The following is a 22,628-nucleotide window of genomic DNA, read 5'->3' on the forward strand; positions in this document are numbered from 1 at the left end:
CGCGCCCCCGAAGCGCCTGCGCAGCGCGGGCCGCACCGTGACTAAGATGGAGGTCGGGGGAGCGCGGGCGCCGCCGCCGTTCTGGGCCGGGGGCCCGGCCCCGGGGCAGACGTACATTCCCGGCGCGCCCGGCTCCGCCGCCGGCCGGACGCTGTGAGTGTGTGGGGCCGGCGGGGGGCGAGGGGGCTGGGGGCGCTGGGGTGGCCTCCGAGGGGCTGGGCTGTGGGTCTGGGGAGCCGGGGAGGAGCAGAGGTGGGAGCAGGGGGAGCGCTGGGGCGGGGAATTTGGGGCTGGGGGAGGCCCGGGGGGGCGAGGGCTGAGGGCCTGGGGGAGGCCGCGGCCGCGCTGACCTTTGGGCCTGCAGGAGCCCCATGGTGACGGGCACCTCGGTGCTGGGAGTGAAGTTCGACGGGGGCGTGATCATCGCCGCGGACATGATGGGCTCCTACGGCTCCCTCGCCCGCTTCCGCAGCATCTCCAGGCTCCTCAAGGTGAATGACACCACCATGCTGGGTGCGTCCGGTGACTACGCCGATTTCCAGTACCTCAAGCAGATCATCGACCAGATGGTGTAAGTGCTCTCACCCCGGCCGGCTGCGGCTCCTGCGGCCCTGCTCGGGCCGGGCCAGCCCCCACCCTGCTGTGGCTGGCGCCGTGCTGCCCTTTCCCCAGTCCTTAAAGGGCTGAAACATAATTAAATGCGTTTACTGAGCAGGGACAGGACTGGGCTGAAATCCCCTTTGTCCGCTGGCAATCCCTTTGGTACAAGTGTCTTTTCCAAATCCTCCGCTGAGCGCTGTGGAGAGCAGTTTCAGTTGCTCTTTGTGGCCTTTGGCTGTTTCGCCTCTTGTAGGGAAGGTCTTGCTTGGACACAGCCCGCGGGGAGCTCGCGGGAGGGTGCTCTGTGTGGTGCAGCAGGGGATGCTGCTGTCCTTTCTGGGTGGTTTCTGGCTTTTCTTAGTTGGATGAAATTTCTACCCAAATTAGAATCGATGAGGAGCTGTTGGGAGATGGCCACAGTTACAGCCCGAAAGCCATTCATTCGTGGCTGACGAGGGTCATGTACAACCGGAGGTCCAAGATAAATCCGCTCTGGAACACTGTCATCATCGGAGGGTACTACAATGGCGAGAGGTGAGCAAGGACGAGCGGCGTGGAGCAGGTGGTGGTTATAGTGTGTCCTTCCCCAGGGCTGCCTCTCATGGCATGGGATTTGGGAGGTTCTCTGGCTACGTGTAGCCGCTCAGAAGTCAGGTTGCTCTCCGGCACAGCCAGCACACTCACAGATCTGTCCCTTCAGCTTCCTAGGTTACGTGGACATGCTTGGCGTGGCCTATGAAGCCCCTACGCTTGCTACAGGTTACGGAGCGTACCTTGCTCAGGTAGAGTACGCTCTTGCTCTGCTCAGCTGCTAAAGCAGCCTCAGTGCTGGGTGACTGAGCTGTCAGGCTTGTGGGTTTGTTTTGTTTTGTTTTTTTTTTTTTTTTTTCCCCCTAGCCCCTGATGAGAGAAGTCTTAGAGAAGAAATCCAGCCTGACGAAGGAGGAGGCCCGTGACTTGATTGAGCGTTGCATGAAAATCTTGTATTACAGAGATGCCCGATCATTCAACAGAGTAAGTGCCCAGCTGTGCCCTGCCACGCCTGTGCGCGCTGCGGGCTGCTGGTCCAGTCTTCACCCAGGGTCGCCTCTGGTCACAGGGAACCTTGCAGTAACTCCTGAGTTGGCAGAGGGGGTGTAGTAAGAGATCGCGTTAGCGAAGCTGTCCTCCAGAGCCAGCCTCCCCTGGTGCCCTGCGCCTCAGAAGAGCACTCTGAGTCTGAGCAAAGCTCATCTCTGGTGTTTTCTGAGATCTGATGATGCTTCTCCCATCTCCGCAGCTGTAGCATCCAGAGGCTGCAACCTTTTAGCTTTGGGAGCCTTTCTGTCTACTGTCAACTACCTCTGCTTGTCCACCGAGGAAAATGTTACTGAATGCAAAGCCACGTTAAAACAAACCCGTTTAAAGGACGGCTGTAATTACTGACTTACTGATTAGAGCTTTCACAGGGCCCATCCTAAACTCAGGTCTGGAATTTGGGCTTTATTGAGAACTTTCAATGTTTTTTTGTCCTCAGTACGAAGTAGCTATTGCAACAGAGAAAGGCGTGGAGGTGGAAGGACCATTGACCCTGGAAGCCAACTGGGACATTGCACACCTTGTCAGGTAATGCTCGCTGGGTTACCCACGCTTTGAGCTCTTGGCCTGCGAGCTGGCAGTCCGGCAGATCCTGAAGGCACAAAATAAAGTGGTTAATGAGAGCTGGGTGATGTGCAGCCGTTGCAGGAGAACGTCCCTGCCACGTGCCTCAGTAGTCTCCTTGATCCCTGCTGCTCCCAGATTCCTCACGCTCTGGGAGGCAGCTTCGGGCTCCACTGTCTGCCTGGCCGCTCTCCCTTTTACGGCCGAGCCCTGAAGGCATCGGTGTGAGTTCTTCGGGCATGGGAGAGTTTTTTGTGGGTGTAGAGCCTGCTTTGCTGCCTTTGTGCTTCCTCAGGACAAGCATCACTGACAGGCAGCACCTGATAAAAGTGAAAACGGTGATTTTTGTTAGTGCAGATGTTGAGCGCGCCCAGGTTTTGTGTAGTATCCTGACCTATGTAAACATCTCCTTTGCAGTGGCTTTGAGTGATCTCCGAAGGGCTGCTCCAGGATGGTGTGTCCACGTTATCACCCTTTATACATGCTGTAAATCTGTTACTCCTTTTGAAGTTCTGATCTGACTTGTTTTGGAAACAAAATAAACCTGTTAAGACAAGCCTGTGTGTTTGTACTATGGGTGGGATGGAGTTTGTGGGATGCCCCAAAAATACTGATTTCAGGAAGTCTAGTCCTAGTTTCAGGTAGTGAAGGTTACTAACAGCTGCAAGGCTTTAGTTTTGCTGGAGAAGAGCAGCAAAAAAAAAAAAAGCAAAAAAAAAAAGCTTTTGTTGTTTTCTTGCCTGGGGTTCTGGTAGGTACCGTACTCTGTTAGATGTGTAAATGCACCGGCCTCGGCAGTCCCTTTACCGGATCGATCGGGTGTGTGTCAGCTGGGTCACGGTGCTCCCCGCCGCCAGGATGGGGACAGTGCTCGCTTTCCCCCGTGTCTCCAGTGAAGGTTTTGGTTGCAGGTTGGCACGTTTTGTGCAAGTTGCTTCACGATTTGCCCTAGTTAAAAGAACAACCTGCCGGCCGTAACGGGAAGCACGCTGTAATCCTTTGGGTGTTCCAGCAATCTGGGCTACCGTGTGGCACGTGCCGTGTCTACCTTGTGGGTGCTTGTGGTCCAGGCAACTCGGAGTTCTGATCTGGGTGGGTAAAAAGCCTCGATCACCCTTTAAAAGCCACCTGTGGACAGAAGGAAAACGCATCTTTAAAGTTGTTTTCTGTTTAAAAAAAAGAAATGAAGTATTTGCAAACAGCATGCGGCTGAGCAGAAGAGTTGGATGGGTTCCTCCTGCTTTGGCTGAGCAAGCGCTGGCGCTCCCGGGGAACGTGAGGACCGTGGTGCCTTTGGCTGTTGGACGGGAGTGCGGGTGAGCGCAGACAGTGCTGCAGCAGCTCTGCCAGGCAGTGCGATGGGCTGGACAAGAAGGTGAAGCCAGGAGGGGAAGGCAGCGTTCCCAGACGGAGGTGCCAAGCTTGCCTACCTGCTGGCTCCTTGCTGCTCTCCTGTACCGCCTCCTCCAGCTGCCGAGCGGCCGGGCTCCAGCGCACGCAACCACATCGTCTCTAACGGTGCCGCACGCCACATCCTCACAAACATCCACGTTCTGCGCTCAGTGCCTGTCCAACGCACCAGCTGAAAGCACAGAGGGCAAAGATGAAAGGGGCGGTGGGTTTTAGTTGCTTCAGCGTTTTCTCTGGTAACAGATCAGAACAAGCCAGCCCTCCCCGCTTCCATCCCACTGCTCTGCCCGCTGGGAGCAGACACACAAACACGAGGGCTGCGGCGATCGCCCCACAGCTCCCGGCGGGGTGCTGTGCTGCCGTTACGTGCACCTCAGAGAGGGCCAAGTTGGGTATTTCTTCGCTTTACATGAAATAAATTAATAAATAATATCGAGTGGTATTTGCTACTACCCAAGATAAACAACAGCAAAAATATTTATTCAGGAGAGGATTTTATTAATGATTTTTCAGACTTTTATTTAAAAAAAAAAAAAAGAAAATCTCACTGGGGAAGAGTAGGCTGTTCCACTGAACCTACTGAAGTTCAAGGGCAGGCAGGGGTGGCAGAAATGCAGTCGGACAGAACTCTGCCTTGAGTGTTAATGCCATGTAAACACATTTAATTACTGTCCCATCTCTGGGACTCTTCAGGACATGCGACACGACTCTGCGTCTTCCCCCCGCGAAGGGCGCGGAGCGGGACCCCAGCCTGCAGAGGAATCTGCGACGCATGGCAATATTAAGCATTATGATATCACAAGAGTTAAATAGTTTGTAATAAAAACACATGTTTATAAATCCATTTCCCTGGTTTTATTAAATGTTCCACTTATGTACATTTTAAAGATGAACCATTTACAGGTCTGCACATGCTGCCTCCTGCTTTCCTTGGGTAATAGGGAAGGTTCACAAAACCTCTATGGAAACAGAAAGGTGCAGGTGCTTCTGAATTCTGTATGTCAAAATGCTTTCCGTTTATACCATAATACATACAATTAAAAAACCCTCAAACATGCAAATTGTAGAAAAATTTAAGCTGGCAGTGAAAAATAAAAACAAAGGTCTTCTTTTTTTTTTTTTTTTGTGCACATCACAGTTTGTTTCATTAAACCAGATTTCTAATTCTAAGGAACGTAGTGTCTGATGCCACTGGTTAAAGCAGGTTTATCAACTACTGGTAGTTAAAAGGTCAACGTTTAATGGTCCGTACAGTTTTAACTCCCATCTACTGTACAGGAAGATCAAGACAGACTTGACTTTCCTCTTCCACCATGTACCCTCTGTCAGTAATTCTTTGGAGCAAGGTGGGTGCCAGGTGGTTTCCCGGGTGGAGGAGAGGAACCACTGCACCGTGTCAGAAAGTCACCGGGAAAGCGAGAGGTTTGGGTCGGCACTGCCCCTGACTCCCTGACCCCGGATCGCAGTCCAACCCCAGTTCAAAGTGTCGTGGCTCCCAAGAAGCGGCGCTGGCACTGAACAGGCAAAATGCTTTTGCTTGTGTTTTTACCCTGCGTCCAAATTCACAAGCAAAATAATTACTCTTCTTAGAAAAAAAAAAAACCCAAACAAAAAACAAACCAATACCCCCCCCCCAAACCAAAAAAAACCCCACCCAACCCAACCCAAAACAAAAAACCAAACCAAACCCAAATCTTAATGGCCAATTATAGAAGGTTCACACATTAGAGCAGTAATTCATACCTAAATTTTCCACAGAAACCTAAATCTCTGGGTCAAGTGTTAAAAAAAAGAAAAAAAAAAAACAACCTGTGTTAAGACAACCAAAGAGATTTATATACTGGTTCATTAGCTACATATTTTTTTTTCCTTTCTTTAGAAATGGTCACATTGACAATGTATAATTCAAAACATTTCTGCACAATAAAAACAGAAAACTATGATACAAGTGAGGTAAAGAAAACGCAAAAATATTCACCCACAATATATTTTCAGAAAATACCAACACAGTGATTTTTCTTTTAAAAAAGCACAAAACTTATAAATGAACAGCATAAATGGCTATTTATCTGAGTGATCGCCTACGAATTTCCTAAACCCACAAATCCACAGGGAAGTGTAATGGTCTCATCCAACATTTATTTAAAAAATAACCCTTTCAGGATCACGATTCACAGAGCAGTGCTCAGATTTCCATCAGATCCAAATCAGCATCTTCAAAGCCATAAAATGATTCAGTCTCGCTTTCGCCTTCGAAGAGCTGATGGAGGATTTCTGGGTCTGCAGATTCCTCGGCCTGGGTCCGATCCTGGACCTCGGCTGCCGCCGCCTCCTGCTGCTCCTCGTTCAGCTTCAGCTGCTCCTCCAGAGAGGCAATCAGCTCCTCCTGCATGTCGGCGTTGCGCGTGGGCGAGTTGGCCGTGCCGTCCGGCCCGGGCAGCACGCTGGCCACCAGGAAGGACTGCTGCACAAGTTCAGGAGAGTCACTAATGACCTCCAGGACCTCTGCCAGCCAGCACAAAACCAGCTGGAGAAGAATGTCCGAGTCGCACGTGGAGTCCGCCATTTCCTTGGCTTGCTCTTTCCACTTTTTATGCAAGAAATTTTTCACAGTCCTTTTTATACAAACATCCAGAGGTTGGATTTTGGAGCTGCAGCCGGCAGGGACAACAGCCGGCAGAGTGCTGGAGGCACTCAGCAAGGAAAGTACTTCCTCTGATAGGTGCGTTCGGTGACAGTCCAGCACGAGCATGCCCTTGCTGTTCTGGCACTCCGTGTGCTTCTGCCACACTCTGGACGACCACAACTCCATGACTTCATCGTCGCTGTATCCGTTCTCCTTTGCTTCCAACATGATAGATTCCGGCACGTTGGCGGGCTGCTGTACGTGACCCCGGTAGAAGACCAGCGTTGGGAGAACGCTCCCGTCAGCAAGGATCGTAAGGACAACGTCGCACCAGGGCTCCCCAGTTCCCACCGTCTGCAAGGCGTTCTCCTTCCGATCGTCGCTGCTCAGCACCTCCATGTCGAGGAAGAGAGAGATTTCGTCGATGGCCGCGATCATGGAGAGGGGCAGGTCTTGAGTGTGGATCTGCCGCTGCACGAACTCGATGAAGCAGCTGGCGTTGTCCTCTACGTCTTTGGGGAGAGGGTGGGCCACGGCCCTCCGCGTGTGCATGCTGAGGTTGTGCCGCAGCATGAACCTCACCGCCCACTCGTAGGAGATCTTGAAGCCGCCCTCGAGGGATCGGCCAATCTTGGTGGCCTTCTGGAAGAGAGTCTCCTCGTTCACAGGCAGCTGCTGCTCTCTCTGCGTGAGGACCCACTCCGCTAGCTTCTCTTCAGCCTCTAGGCTGAGGTACTTGCCCTCTGACAGGGATGCCAAGTTCTCTTCTTGGAAAGCTTGAAACCTTCGTAGCCAGCGCTTGATCCGCCTCTGAGGATTTCGGAAGTGCTCCGCAGCCTGTTCCGTGTTGCAGCACAAAGCGAACAGTACAACTCGCAGCTTTTTTACTGACAGCTGCTCCTTTTTGCTTGCAGGCTCAGGCTCTTTTGTTGGCTGCTCATCTTCTTGAGCATCAATATTTAAGCACTCCTCTTCCTGGCAGACCAGAGGTCTGTTGTAGGCTGCTGGTGCCAGTTCAGGCTCCAGGTCACCTTTCGCAGGTAGCACGGACTTTGTTTTCACAGTAGCAGCTTTACTTAGGGAATAGGTAGGGCATGTGTTCTTCATGCTTTTGTCCTGGAGCTGAATGTGCCTTGAAGGGAGAGAGCACAGGACCTTCTTAAAACCCAGAAAATAAAGCTGTTGAGGGAAAACAAACGAGGGGGGGGGGGGGGAGGGGAGGGGAAAAAAAAAAAAAAAAAAAGCCCCACCAAACCCAACGGATTTACCTGGAATGTGATATCCAAGTAGGCCCTGTTAAGAAAAACAAAACAATGAAAACATTTGTAGCTTAGCAAACAAACACCAAGTCCGTGCAAGCAAACAGGGTCTCTCAGGGAGGAGGACCAGCCTCCTGCTGCTGTTACTCCCAAGCATCCCAGGATGCGGCAGGAACAGCCAACACTGATCCAGCCAATCAAACCCCAGCAGCAGCCAAGACCAGAGCGCTCAGGCAGGCAGAGCAGCCGCACCAGCAGCCGTTCCGCCACCCCCGTCGGCAGGGACAGGAGGAGCCGGGTCAGGAAAGCCAGGCTTCGGCCGGACCCCTGCAGGCGATGCCCACCCAGCTTCCCAAGCTGCGGTAACTCACAACAAAGGGCAGAGGCGGCACTGCCGGGCGCTGCGCACGGCCCAGCACCAGCAGCTGCTTAAGGCCCACCCGGTGTCACCGAGGTACACTGATGTCTGGGAGGAACAGAGGAACCCACCGGTGCTCAGCTGATGCTAAACACAGGTGTGTTTGACCTGGAGTCTATGAACTGATACTATTTTGCCCCACGTTATTTTTTTTGCAACTTTTCTGCTCCTTTTCAAATTCTTACCTCGGAAAATAACGTTACTAAACTCATGTGATGGATTGAAGACCAGATGTTTGGCCATTGCATCACCCTCGGATGTTACAAAGAGACAAGAGGAACAGGACAGCTTTACACCACTGGAAAGAAAAAAGGAAAAGGAAAAAAACACAAAGAAAGAGAGAAGTGAGCTTAGTTTCCGATATGAAAATATGTATATGTACATCCCCTCACTAACAATTAGAAAAGAAAAAGTCACCCTCCAGTACACACAGGCAGTGTCCCCGCCCTGAAACATTAACTCCCACTGGAAAGCAATGGGAGTCTCAACATATTGCCCTTAATTCAACATATTTTCCTGTGTGGTGAAAAATAAACAGAGCTTCTTCAGAAGCAGATCACGAAAGAACAGAACTGGCAGATCAGAAAAAGAATGTGCATAAGATTCCCAGGTGATTAAAATAAGATGACAAGTTTTCCATTACCAGGCAGTATAGTTTTTAAACAAAGCCAAGTATTTTGGACTCTTCCGAGGAACATGGTTGCTGTAAGACAAAAGAGTTTATTAAACGTCAGAATTATTCTGGGTATTTGAAGAGCTATAAACCCATGCAAAACACAGCACATTTACAAAGACAGACCCAGTCCTGGTTTTAATAACATTTTGCCTGCCTTTTTAAAGTTTTTGTATTACCAAATTTGAGAATTTCAAAAGAAATCCTAGGAGCACTGAAAACGACCCTTTTCTGCAGCAGCACGCAGGTACACATATCGTCAGCTACGATACTGATACTTTGGAAAGAACCTCAGCTCTTGCACTCAGTTTTCTCATCTCATTTGAGAACCACCACCCATGTCTGTACCAATACAGAAAACGTGTCCAGCCTCCTACAAACCACGACAGCAAACTGGAATTTCCCAACAGCCCTTCCTTACAGTGCAGACAGACAGACACAGAGGTGCTACTGCATTCAGGGAGGAGGAATTTCTACTGCAGCGTTCAAAGAATCACACATACTTGATCATGTGGTTGGCGTAAGCTCTGGAGCAGCAGGTACTGTAACGACACAGCGAACAGTGCACGTAGGTGGGAAAGTGGTTTGGGAAGTCGGGGATTTCGAAGCTGCACTCCAGACAAGTCTGCCTCCCCAAGACACTCCTGAAGGTAAGAGGGATATTTTCGTTAGCGCCTGAACAGGCAGGTATCTCTGGAGTTATAACAAGCATCAGGACAGAGAAGAAATTAATGACATGTAAACCTTCAGAAGTCTGCAGTCCAACTAGTCTCATCTTTCGCCCTAGCTTCCTAGGGTGCCTCAGTGCCAGGCTAAACATTTTCCACTTGCTGTAGTCAGGAGTACACAATTTAAGAGTGGATAATAACTTAAAAAAATATACATATATACTGAAGACAAGGCAGCAGGACACAGGGTGGGCAGAAAGCCCTTATGCTGATGAAGTTCCATTGTTTCCATACAAGTGCCTAGCTAATTCTGTATTTCAGAGTTTCACCTTAAGGGGCTTTCTTAACACGACTGAATCCTGGTTTTGTGGGAAGCTAGACTCTCCTGGCATAAAGTTTCCTTGGCAACCGGTAAGACAGAGCTGTCCAGTGCCGAGGATCACGTTACCCATCACTGTGGCATTAAAAAGCTAACTACGTATCCTTTAAAAAAAAAAAAAAAAAAATTTTTTTTGAATTTTAAATTTAGCAAAACGTTCTGACATTTTTTTGACCGCTCTCTTCTGGACGTTCCTCTGGACAGGCGGGTACAGGAAGATGGGCTGGGGATCGGTAGAAGATGACAGCGGAGTGGTTTCCTGTCCAGTGCCCTGCGGCATGTCATTTGACGATATTGGCACTGTCCGTGGCTGTCCTCTAGATGCCCTGATTGTAACCTGCAGAAAACAGATACACCCATACCTCCTAAAACACAAGGGCAGAAGTGATCTATCCAAATTCAGACTCCTCTGTTTGGAGTAGTCTTTCAGGCTCTTAGCAGAGAATAAACAGGTGCTCCTAGGACACGATTCATCCCACCCAGGGCAGCAGTAGCCTAAAAGAGGACAGACGACTTGAGCCCCAGAAGTGCCTGCTTGTCCCTAATGACTACAGAGGGCGTCCAGACTAGTTCGGATACCTTAGTTAGGAGAGTTTAACCTCTGGCGTGCCACCTTCGCCTCCCTCTCTAACTGTTTCTATGAAGTATCTCATCAACTAAGCACACACAACACGGACAGAGTGCAAGTGTTCTTCTGTCCCAGCAAGTGTGGTTTAAGTGATGCAGGTAATGCAAACATCAGTTTTGCAGCACTTCATAAATACACACCAAAACAGACGCTACGGGTGTTTCCTGAGGAAACAGAGGACAGAGGCCTGCCGTTAACTTGGATTTCTTACCTTGGTTCCAGGTTTCAATCCTTCTAATTGTTTGGGCTTCCGGAAAGTTTTGTGGTGCTGCAGCTTGTGTTCTATTTTATCCTTGGCAAATAGGAACTGGAGTCTACACTTGTTGCAATGATAAACACTCTTCTTCTAAGGCAAATGCAAATGGAATATATTTCATTTTAGAGAAACAGAAGTCACAACATAGCATAGGTTTTTGTTTTAAAAAAAGAAAAACCTCAACCCCAAATACACTTTTCCCCTCTCTGAAGCTACAGGCAGCCCCGTTCTTCTTTAGCATCTGAAAGTCCCTCCCCACCAAGCCCCGTATCTTGGGTGGCTTGGTTTGGTTTGGTTTGTTAATTAAAATCATCAGGCTCTGCAAAGACACCAGACCTGGAAGCGCCATGGAACGAGTCTTACCCAGCATGTTTAAACCCAAGCAAGGCACACTAGCAGAGCAGTGTGTGGGGCAGCATTCCTTCAAAAGCTGCCTTGCCTCTGCCTCTTTCGGGAGTCAGCAAAGGACTTTGGGGGTAAATCAACTCAGGCACTGGGTGAGAGCGCTGCATTTCTATATTCTGAAAGTACACTTCAGCTACACCCACGTAAAATATGCTGTCAATACAGCCAACATATATGGAAACAGAACACTGAGCTAGGAAAATGACATTCATTTGCGTGCATATAGTATTGTTTATTTATTTATTACCTAGAGATAGAAAAGTTTAAAACCCAAGTGAATATCAGAGAGCCCACTGTTGGCTAATCATCACATAAAGCAAAGACAGTCCAGCAAACCATTTTTTTTTTCTTTTTTCTGTTAAGTAATAACAGTCTGTGCCACCCCCAAAGGAGCAATGCCTCTTCAGCGCAATCCCTGTGAAAGGTCCGGAATGACAGCATGCAAACCGCATCTGTTGTGGAGTGAATACAGCATCTACTAAAACCTGCTCTTTCAACCAGTTTTCTTTCTTTTTGATTTTATTCCAAGTGAACGCTCGACTAATCACGTGCTTACTACCTGCTGAATCTCTGTGGGGAGCGAACCCCCTCAAACAGACAGACTACAGCCCTGACATAGTACCTGATGCCTCATGAAGTGCTGCTGGAAAGCGTTGCCGTTCTTAAAGACTTTGAGACAGTAAGGGCAGAGCAGGTGCCGCGTGTCTTCGTGGATCATTCGGAAATGGCTATCCACTTCAGAATAGAGTGAGGAACGATACTGACAGACCTACAGGAGTGGACGGAAACAACTAACAGTGAAAGAACGTAGGAATCTCTCTCACATCCACCACTGCAACACAGAGGTCTTAACAGCAGTGCCCAGATCCTCAAAGATATTATTAGTGGAGTTTAGGAACCAGGTCCTGAAGAACCTGATAGCTTATTCCGACTGTAAGATACCAAATCAAGCAGCATATATTCAGAGTAGTTTGGAGAAACAGATTTGAACTACTTGTATAAAGAGGAAGCAGTGACAACTCAAGCTCCAGATCCAAGAAAGTAAGAAAAAAAAACGTAAAGAGAGAGACAGTCAAGGCAAAGCAGTCGGAATAGATTGAAGAGCAGTTCCTTCAGGGTCTAAGCAAAATGCACAATTTGGAACAAACATGTTATGTGAAAACGGATTTACAAGTTCTTCTCTGTCTTTTCTTTTTGGAGGGACAGTGTTAGGACCCCTGGGTGGAGATGACATATTCAGAAAGGGTGCAAGCACAAATCTCCTGTAACAGTGTCAAGAAAAGGTATTGCACAAGCAACATAATTCTCGTTTGCTCCACAGTGACAACTTCTCTTAATGGCACAGCAATTCGCCTGCAGGCCCTGGGACTAAACAAATGTCCATCAAGCTGGTCCAGTGCCAGAGTGCTGGGAACTAGCAGCAAACATTCAGCTACTTGTGCTGCCCTAACAGCCACTGGACTTCTCCAAGTCCACACCTGGAAAAAAAGAAGAAACTATGGGCTCCACAGTGCTGTTCTATGGCCCAAGTCTGTTTTAGACCTCTATGAGCCACACGCTTTGCTGAAAAGTGCTGGATACCCTCTTACTCTTTAGTATGCACTTGTGCAGTCCAGCTCCTAAACCACTTTTAATACCTGACAAACATAGGGCATCTCCCCAGGCTTGTGAGTGTCCTTCATGTGCTGCAGAAACATTGGCTCGCTCTCAAATGCCCATTCGCAAATCTTGCACTTTGCTGCAAAAGAAAGAAAAAGCACATAGAAGCTGGGGGACTAAAAACACCATTACAAGTTGCTTTGGTAACAACTGTCCCTTAAAACAAACCAAACACCTACTCACCCAAAAAAACTAGCTCTGAATTCTCTGAACTGGTTAGACAACAAAATATATTCCAAGAGGTTTCCAAAAAGCAGCAAAAAGTCTCTTAAACAAAACAGTGGGTACAACAAGATGTCCTAACGAGGAAACTTCCAAGTGATTTTAAACCAGATGTCAATCTACTGATAATATTTTATTATGTATATAATTATATGACATTATTATTGAACTAAATCTTTAAAATACTCTTGACAGTAAGTTTCCAGAAATGTAACCTAGATGGATTTTTCTGGTGGCCTACAAAATAAACGCACCAAGGGGCAAGGCAGAATGGACACTCCTTTCCCAACAGCTCTGCAGTTAATACAAGACAGAAACCCTCTAAAAACCTAAATGACGACAGCGAAGACAGAAACCCTCTTAAACCTAAACAACAGCAAAATCAACTTACTTGTTGACTCATAGGGACTATGGACATTCTCCAAGTGACACTGTAGCTGGAACGGAGTAAGGAACTGTCTGTAACAATGCTGACAGATGGTGTGGACATCTACCTCTCCATTCTGCTGATCCAGTTCAACGTGGTGCTTCATGTGATTCATAAATCTTAGGGAGGTGAAGAGAAAGCGTGTGAAGAGAAATCCATACATTTTGCACCTGTAACCCTGAAAACACTGTGAATGCTACACCAGATTTTTTTTTTAAATGCACTAAGATGCTTCTTCTTGCTCTTCCCATCAAAACCCAATGAAGTCTCCTTATATCCACCAGCTTCCCACTCCCCTAACTCCAGGGGAATTTGCAGTACAGAGGCTGTACTACTTGCTTTGGAGCCCTTCTGACCCCAGCCTGGCATTCATCTGACAATGACAAAACATTTCAACTTAGAAGAAAAACCAGTAGTCCAGTTATCACAATAGAACACCACAGTGGCTTGCTCAGAAGAATACACTATTTCATAAAAATATTTTCTCCCTCTGTTAAAAAAGCACTGAATAAAGATGAGAGGAGCAGCTCAAGAACAATTACTTCCTATTATCTACTAAGACTAGTAGAGCAAATGAGACTTCTCATTTTTTTGAGAATTCAAATTCTCAACAAAACCAAAAAGAATACAAATGTGATTATTCTAACCACGCAATCTTCTTGCAACTTTTGCCCTGACTGAACTGTGTGACAACAGGCAAATCTCTCCCTTTTGTGCTTCAGTTCTGGTCTTAAGCTACAATACGGGAAAGTTGCCGGGCCTGAGAAACCGATGCTTACGACTCGTTTTACCTCCTGCAGATCAGAGGTAGTCAGAACACTGCAGACTGTTTTTGCGGCACAATTGCCTTACCGTATGTTGTTCTTTAGCCTCTTGGTGCAGTGTGGACACCTGAAGGAAGTTGGGACCTTGGGGAAGTTCAGTAGCTGGCTCACTTTGCCACCATCTCTGCCGTAGTAGAAATCATCTACTAACATGATGAGCTTGCTTTGGGATGAGTCAACTGCGTTTTCACTTGGCTCTGGAGCTTTAGCAGGTGGGGACAGTGCAGGGATAGGAGTAGAAGAGGGTGGTGAAGCAACAGCTGTAGTTTTTTCTGGAGACGGAGGCTTTGCAGACTGAATATTTGGTTCAGATTCTAGAGATTTTCTTTTCTTGAGGAATTCAACCATTTCAGGGCAGCAGTACTAAAAGGAAAAAAGAAAAACAAAAGACAAAACCACCACACACGTTAAACTATCTAGGAAGAACTATAGAGACTATTAAACTGATACAGACTAACCACCATTAAAGGAAAGGGAACTCTTGAGGAGAGAGTAAAGCGGAGTCAATATCTGATTTCCCATTTTGTTTACTGATACGTAAGATTAGAAAATAAAGTCATCTCCTGGCCCCAACAGGACATCAAACAGGTCCCGCCTACTTCCAGCGAGGAATGCTCTAGGTGGTCTTTCAGAGGCCTCTCCTTTGCCTCTCACCTTCTCCTAGCCCTACCCTTCCTTTTCGCAGCAGCCCCTGATCTAGGGAGAAGAACTCTTCCTTGCACTCCGCAATCGCGAGCAATTATCCATTAACCACCCATCCTAGGAAGGTTACTTACACACATATGCCCTCTTAAAGCTTCAGTGACTCGAAACTGAGCGTCACATCTTGGGCAGACCTTCCTGCCACCATCTTGCAAATCAAACGTGGGAATAGGAGAAGAACTGACTGTAACAGGAAAAACACAAAACAAACCAAGAAAAACAGAATCTTTACGCTTCATTTCTAATCTAGGCAACCTTTCTGGCATACTGAAATACTTGAAAGAGCCGTACTTTTAACTGCTAACTAGCCTGGAAGAGGCATGAAAAAGGCAAAAGTATGCAAACTTCTGACAATCTGTGTGACAAAACATACCCCGCAGTACCTAGAGTAAGAATAGGAGTGCCTCAAAATCAGACTTAATAAATAAATGAGCTGAACTCATCTGCCCTTTTTCTTTAATAGCATGCTTTGGTTCTCCATCAGACTCCAATCTCCTCCAGCTGTAGTAAGAAACTCAGAATATACAGATGACATTAAATGTACCTTAAATCAACTTCTCTACTTCTCAAACACCTTAGGAAGGTGATTTTTTGCAAGAAAAGAAGCAAAGATTTTATTCTTTTGTCTCCTTGTGTAGATTATTTCAGGTGTGTGTATCCTCAACATGGCAGAACTCACACCAGTAATTTTGAATGCAAAATAACGTATGCAAAGAAGTAATCACAAACAAAATATAATCACTGGTTAAAAGTGTACGGATAAAGATGAAGAAATTAACAGCAAAGCTCTTCAAGTGTTATCCCTATTAGGAAATCCCAGCAGTTGCAGGTTAGCATTTTTTTTTCACGCCAGAAAATAAAACTTCTGCATTCTCAGCAGAACCAACTGAGTGAGGACAGCTGCCACTGCCCGTACCTTTTGATGACGACGACGACTCTGAAACACTAGATCTCTGGGAACCGTGCACAGGGCTGCTGTTGGAAACCACCAGCGGGCCAGGGCTCTGTCCTAACGAAGGAATGGTGTTCAGGGTATTCACTAGTTTAGCAACCTCATTGCTGTTCTCACCGGTCACTCCAGGTCTCTTTACGGTCACAAAGCTTGCGATGCTCACTGCCGAGGGAACGGGTAACACCAGAACACTAGTAAGGAATCAGTAAGATCTGATCCAGTGTGAATCCCACCCCCATCTAGTAGGTCTTGGCTCTTGCTCTTCTACCTTGAGTCTTCACCAAAGGTTACTAAGCCATCAATTATCCTGCCCAGTAATGCGAAGGCTGGCAAGACCGGGAAAGTAAACTTCCCTGCCCTTTCCAGATCACACTCCAAGATACCGAGCCAAGTGCCACAATGAACTAAACAGGACACTGATGGTCACAAAAATCATTTGTATTTCTTTTCTAAATGCAGCTGTATATGATTATGGTCACTTAAAGCTAAAAATAACCTGACTACTTGCTGTGTGAAGTATTTTTTTTCCCCTTTTTAAATTGCTTGTCACTATTCTTGAGCCATCATTTCACTCATGAATTCAGCCAACAAAAAAATAAAAAGGCAACACTGTTAGTTTGTGTTCGTCATCTACTTAACTTCACGTTTCAAACAATACAAGTGATTTACAAATAGTATTTTTCACTTTTGGGGATTTCTAATTGATGGTGTCAGAACATTCTACAAAGCAGAATTTAACTAGTTCTCAAACCAAACCGGACTAGCCTCATTTTCCAGGTAAGAGAGATGAAGTGTGAGTCAGTGGCAGAGGCAAAAAAAAGCACCCAGGAGTTCCAACTCCACTTCTGCCTTTTAGCTGCTAGGCCATACGTTTGAAGATCAAATTATAGACAGTGTTACAGACTCGAGTCCCCTTGCTTTTCCATGGCAATTCTTACCTAATTTGGGGTTAGTAGCTTGACTGGACTGCCCTGGCTGCTGCACAGTTAACTGTCCCAGTGTTGTTGGCTGCGATGCAGTAGGAGTTGTGGAGGTGCTGGGAGTGGACTTACTTTGCTGTTGTGCCTGGGACTGTGGTACAGTGCTCCTGATGGTAAGCGTGGCCGGAATGACCGTAGTGAAAGTGTTGGTGGTGGGTCGGACCGGCATGGTTGTACCTGGTCTCACCTGGGCCATTTGAGAGAACACCTGAGGAACGCCAACTGCCGGTTTAACAAACTGGGTACCTGGGGCTTCAAAAACGAATGGAAAAACAAGGTAGATTAAGTAATTGAGCTCCCTTCCTTGCACAGTAATAACTGAGGGCAACCTGTTTTCCGACACTGCTGAGCTCCCAAAATTCCCAGCATTTCAGTGGAAGCTTTGACTTCAGCACCTGAATTTCACTTCCCAAGCAGACTAAAACCGAACACGGATGCAGAGAGAGTGAAGACTGTATTTAGATGGAATTTTCCATAAGGCCCCAGTAGCTTACAAGCATAAATCCCACCAAGTTTCACAGGGCTCATAGTCCTGGTCACTAGGCCCAAAGGAACCCCGTGGAAGGCCTTTTATGGCAGGACAAGGGTGATCCTACAGTTGCAGATCAGTTTGTGATACGAGGCTTTGGAGATGTGTTCTGGGGAGAGTGAAAGGTGGCTCATCACTAGCATGGTTGCTTTGTTATAAAGCAGGCACCTGGTGACACAAGAGTTCTTGGTCTTCCTGACGGTGCACGACAGGACCCCGTACCAGAAATAGGTGCTAGAAAAATCATGCCCAGTGTGAGGCTCAGTTCCCAGGCAGTTTCCCAGCACTAACATGGGGAGACTTTGAAAGGAAGGAAGAGGGGAGGGGTGGTCATGGGCTGGGACTTTGGAATTAACTTTGCTGAGGCTTTCTGAAGAGGCTAGATCATATGAAGCTCCAAGAGACAGACATTCCTTTGAGCTGGGAGTCCCCTACTCTGCAAAGTGGTTTGTTACTACCATCAAAGGGCTTACTCTCTGCTGCAAAATGATTACCAGAATTACAGCCACAAATATGGACAAATCTCACCTACTACAGAGCTGAACCCCCCTTCTTCAGAGCTACTAGATAGGCAGGTGAAATACAGGTTTCAAATATAATTTTTTTTTTTCTCCAACTCTTGGGACTCTAAAAAGGAACATGACAGTGGCTTTAGCTTGTTCCAGTCCTTACCTGGGACGAGGGTGATGGGTCTAACTGTCTGACCTTGCTGTACATTCAGAACAATTCCAACTTGGTTCATTGTGTTTTGTACAGGCCGGACATTCCTCACGGGAAATCCCTGCGGTCAAACAGTACCGTTACCATACCAGGCAAACCTGAAGCACTTTCAACATGAGCTTTCTACCCCAAAAATCAAATAAACAAACAAAAAAAACCCCACCCCAACACTACTATCATCTATAGATCATTTGAACTGTGAGGCCACACACCCTGGGCCAGCACCTCACCCTACCCTAGGGGTGCTTCCCAATATTCCACACTCTGATATGCAGCCCCCGTTCTCAACCGCTCCTTCCCTAAGCACCTACAGAGATCTCCCAGGTCTCAGCAAACATGCAAAAAAGCCAGCGGACATTTAATAAAAAAATTACCTGCAGGTTCCCCTGGAAAATAAACCAAAGTATTTCAATATTCAGCAACGTCAAAGTCACGCAGCGCAGACAGACCCACCCGCAGCAGGAGCCTGGCCCTACTGGTGAGGCTACCAGTGGGAGCCAGCATGAAGCCCTGTTAGACCTGTGCTAGCTCCACGGGACCTGCTGGGGTGTGGAATGTGGCCAATTTTCTCAAGTGAGATTCAACTGCCAAGTGACTAGGAACACAAGCTATTTCCAAACAAAGCCAGTTCTAGATCTACATAAATTAAAAACCAAAACCCCAACAGATTTCAGCTCAATCCACTGAAGTGCACAAGAAAAACTAAAACAAGCATCTAATTATTTCCTAACAGAGAAGAGTCTTGCAGGGATGAGTGCGCTAGCCCTTCTGTCTCAGCTGCCCTAGCTGCAAGGGCACTCACCTGGGTTGTTATGAAGATGGGCTGGCTGGTCACTGGAGAATTTGTGACGTGATTGGCATTCTGCATGATCTGCACAGGTCGTAATACTGGCTGAGTTACCATTGTGCCCAGACCTGAGGTCGGGTTCTGGGTAAGGATTAGCGGCTGTCCACTTTGCTGAACAAGAGGATTGCCAGCTGGAACGAAAACAGAAACATAGCAAAAGTCACATCTGTCAGGTAAAAAGGCTGCTGCTTCTCACACACGCTCAGCTGGCAATTTTAGTTTTCAGAATTTGAATGAGTTTTCCAGAGCATGTTTTAAAACTAAACCTGCTACAATATCCAACCCTTCTATACATTGTTTGAACATTCACATTTAGGCTAGGATTTTCCAAGCTGCCTAGGAACTAAGCGTGCAAATGCCTTAGCCTTGAGCAACCTCAGAGACTGATTATTCTGGCTCCTACGTGCCCTTTGAACACAACTACAGCAGCTAAAGAATGTATTTTTTCTAGTCTCATTAAGTAAAAATTCACCTGCTGGCAGATACTGGAAAACCTATGCTGAACCAGTACAACCCCTGGCATAGGAAACGCACCAGAAGTAGAGCAACACTGGAAGTTTCTGAACAACATCGACAACCAGACCACTGGGGACACCGGAGTCTGCCAAGGGCTTCAGTTAACCAGGAGGTCACAAGAATTCTAAAGTAACCTGAAGTTATCTTCAACATCCTTGGATAGAAAAGAGGACTATGGGACTGAACCTTTGAAGAAGCAGACAAACTTCAACAAAAGGAGGAGAAAAAACCCCCACCAGATTCAAAACATCTGGATCACACCAAATTCACGATGCCTGCGTTATAACAGTATCTTACAGCGGTTCAAAGGGCTTATTCTCCTGATTCAAAAGTGAAACACCCTGCTTGAAAAAAAAAATTAAGATGAGGAAAAGACAGTAGTTTTATCTGCTAAAACCAACATCCTTAACATCACCCGATACATGGAATACTCCACACAAGTCCTTTGGTGTGAGAGCATGGTCGCATAATTGCAAACAATTCTGTTACCGCAGCTTAGCGAGACACCACGTCAGCCGAGACCCGCTGTCTGTGCAGGTGCTGGGAGCCAGCTGCATTTGCAAGTAAACCCACTCAGCTTAAAACATCTTCATGAGGTTTTATACTAATGGATTTTACATAGTGCTTGCTTGTTTGACAATAACTTGCACTTCATGCTGCGCACCAGTAACCTGATTCCTTGCAACTGTGCCTAGCTGCCAGGGAGTTCCAAGGCTGGTGCTGCCCACCACTGCACCCAGAGGGATTTCCCCGACGGATTTTCACTGTGTACATCTACTGTGGACCTGGTGCTTCCAGACACAGCTGCCCAGTAACTCTGCCACAAGGTTCTGCCCTCAGGTGCACATCGCCTGGTCAAGTTTTGACCGCAAACTTCCCACAACCACTGCTAGGGTTACCTAATGCCTTCCATTACCTGCAGATGAAAGAGGTATCCTATTGCCTTGTCAACTGCTAACTGTACAGACTGAGGTCTCCCTAATTTTTTTTTTTTTTTTTTTTTTTTTTTGTGGCAGACTGGAACAAGACTTGTTCAGTCATTAAAGAACAGCAAACTTCGCTTCTTCTGGTGCCTTTTCTTCTTTTAACGTTTTCCTCTGCACAGCTGCCCAAGGGCCTCCCATGATCTCAAACTACCTCCAGGAAAATCCACGTTGATCAGCTCCTGGCCATCTCCATGTGCACCAGCCCAGCAGACACTAGCAGTTGGCTGTGTCCTTCAGTCAAGATCCCATTTGTCCCATGTGCCCTCCCAGTTCCACAAGCTCTTATTGCCAACCAGAGCAGACGTGCAATTATTTGCACAGAACGAGGAAATCCAAACCCAGGAATACTGACCGATCTGTTGTGGCAACCCGGGGGCTGAAGTTGCAGCAAAACACAGATCAGAAGAGTCTTCCACCTACTGCCAATGTTTGTTGGCACTTGAGATGAGGAAGGAATTAGAAGAAGCAGAAGAGAGGATGAAGGAGGAGGCTGTGAAGAAATGTGCTAGTGAAAGATGGGATGAAGCGGTCTACAACCGTGAAGGTACTGGTTTAGAGGACATAGACAAAACCTTTGCTACCAACAAACACTTCTGATGTCGCTCCCCTTCAGAGGCTGGTCTGCTGGAGGGGGGACATAACTCCCTGCTCCCACACAGCGTGTTAGCTCCAGGCTGTGCTGTGGATCAAGCTAAGCAGTAACTGCAAAGGTTGGCTACGGCAGCCTGTGTACACCTTCTGCCAACACCAACTTTAACTTACAGCCAGACACTGTCTTTTCCACAGAAATCTGCCTCACTTTGTGCACAGGATGGCCGATGGTCAGGGAGCAAAGCAAAGCTATGCGGGAAATGAGGCGACACCTGTACATTCCCAACTCTTGTACTGTAAATGATGGAAATACGATGGCAGCATCGAAGAGAGGGATGTTCTGGTATGTAAGGTTGTGACTGTCATCTGAAAAAAAGTTACTTTTATCCCATTGTGCAGCTTAGCAAAAAATTTACTTTTTCCATTGGTGATCACTACCTCTTCATCTCCCAAATGCCTATTACAGGTGACGTGTGGCGGGTCGACCTTGGCTGGATGCCTGGTGTCCACCAACCTGCTCTATCACTCCCCCCCTCAGCAGGGGGAAGAAAATAAGATGGAAAAAACCTCATTGGTCAAGCTAAAGGCAGTTTAATAAAGCAAAAGCCAATGCACAGAAGCAAAGGAAACCAAAAAGTGTATTTACTTCCCACCAGCAGGCAACATCCAGCCACTTCCTAGGAACCAGGGCTTCAGCATGTGTAGTGGCTGCTCCAGAAGACAAATACGTAACATGAATTTCCCCAGAAGACAAATATGTAACATGAATGCCCCCCCACCCCCCACAGCTCCCCTTCTCTTAGGTTTTATATGGCATGAAATATCCCTTTGGTCAGTTTGGGTCAGCTGTCCTGGCTGTGTCCCCTCCCAAACTTTGCCCACCCCATCTACTGGTGAGGGGGGATGTGGGAGAGACAGCCTTGATGCCGTGAGTGCTGCTCAGCAGCAGCCAACACACCAGGGTGCTATCAACATGCAGCACAGCACTGTGAGGCAGTTAATTTCCCCTGTAGCAGCTGCATCAGCCACATACAATACATGCAGCCAGGTCTAAAGACAGCAAGTGATCTGCACATATAAAATGCATTACTTTTTCAAATATCATGGAGGAGGGAAAAACATTAAAAAAAAAAATAATCAAGCCACAGATATTTCAAACTGAGCTCCAGAAAACGAACAGGATACTTATTTGCACTTCAATTCCTTCTTCCTCTATACCATGCTTCTTCACAAAGTTTAGCTCATTCATGTATTTGTGCATTTTGCACTACTCAGTCCCGTTGTTACTACAATCCACGCTTGAGGACAAAGAGCTTCCAAATCAACAGAAGGAGGCGTGATCCAGGACACCCCACACAAATCTTCCCACCGCAGACTTGCGGCACAATGACACGACAGTGACAGAACACTCAGGTTGTTTCAGGAGTACAAACCGGTCCATCAGCAGCTTCAGTGATGTTGTTAGAGGAAAGGATTGCTGTACCCGAACAGCAAATGTTTCCTACGTAACTGTGTGAATCCAGGAAAAGACCTGCTGCGTGCCAAAATGTTCTGACCCACAGCCAAACCAGCTTCTGTTAATGGAAGATGCTTTACACTGACAGTCTGGATGCTGCCTGGCTGGCAGTCCTCAGGGTATATGATCCAAATGTTTTAATGAAGATTATACTAGGCAGAAACAGTAGGGTAATGGAAGACTACGTCAGAAGG

The 22,628-nt window shown here is 47.2% G+C and overlaps 2 protein-coding genes across 11 annotated transcripts in view; one reads left to right on the forward strand and one right to left on the reverse strand.

Annotated features, from left to right (window-relative positions):
• Positions 1-11: 11 nt before the first annotated feature.
• Positions 12-2,797, forward strand: PSMB4 (proteasome 20S subunit beta 4). The gene is made up of 7 exons (XM_055696834.1): positions 12-153; positions 365-571; positions 988-1,134; positions 1,301-1,382; positions 1,498-1,614; positions 2,117-2,205; positions 2,659-2,797. Exons 1-7 carry the CDS (start codon positions 47-49, stop codon positions 2,669-2,671), a joined length of 762 nt encoding a protein of 253 aa, XP_055552809.1. The 5' UTR covers positions 12-46; the 3' UTR covers positions 2,672-2,797.
• A 1,694-nt stretch (positions 2,798-4,491) lies between these two features.
• POGZ (pogo transposable element derived with ZNF domain) overlaps positions 4,492-22,628 on the reverse strand; it is a 37,284-nt gene continuing 19,147 nt past the window's right edge. For 6 of the 10 annotated variants that reach the window (XM_055696565.1, XM_055696563.1, XM_055696562.1 and 3 more), the window contains 16 exons: positions 18,781-18,956; positions 17,931-18,039; positions 16,688-16,981; positions 15,714-15,911; positions 14,872-14,981; positions 14,124-14,458; positions 13,236-13,390; positions 12,601-12,701; positions 11,586-11,732; positions 10,514-10,648; positions 9,839-10,011; positions 9,131-9,271; positions 8,598-8,657; positions 8,140-8,252; positions 7,546-7,570; positions 4,492-7,409 (listed from right to left, as the gene is read on the reverse strand). In XM_055696565.1, the coding sequence (XP_055552540.1) occupies positions 5,837-7,409; positions 7,546-7,570; positions 8,140-8,252; positions 8,598-8,657; positions 9,131-9,271; positions 9,839-10,011; positions 10,514-10,648; positions 11,586-11,732; positions 12,601-12,701; positions 13,236-13,390; positions 14,124-14,458; positions 14,872-14,981; positions 15,714-15,911; positions 16,688-16,981; positions 17,931-18,039; positions 18,781-18,956 (3,845 nt within the window). In that variant the 3' untranslated portion in view covers positions 4,492-5,836. Of the gene's footprint in view, positions 7,410-7,545; positions 7,571-8,139; positions 8,253-8,597; positions 8,658-9,130; positions 9,272-9,838; positions 10,012-10,513; positions 10,649-11,585; positions 11,733-12,600; positions 12,702-13,235; positions 13,391-14,123; positions 14,459-14,871; positions 14,982-15,713; positions 15,912-16,687; positions 16,982-17,930; positions 18,040-18,780; positions 18,957-19,359; positions 21,495-21,564; positions 21,670-22,628 lie in introns of those variants that run through there. The other 4 variants (XM_027810281.2, XM_027810280.2, XM_014282741.3 and 1 more) reach the window with 4 other exon arrangements.

Source organism: Falco cherrug, chromosome 19, assembly GCF_023634085.1.
Source record: "Falco cherrug isolate bFalChe1 chromosome 19, bFalChe1.pri, whole genome shotgun sequence".
Lineage (NCBI taxonomy): Eukaryota > Metazoa > Chordata > Aves > Falconiformes > Falconidae > Falco > Falco cherrug.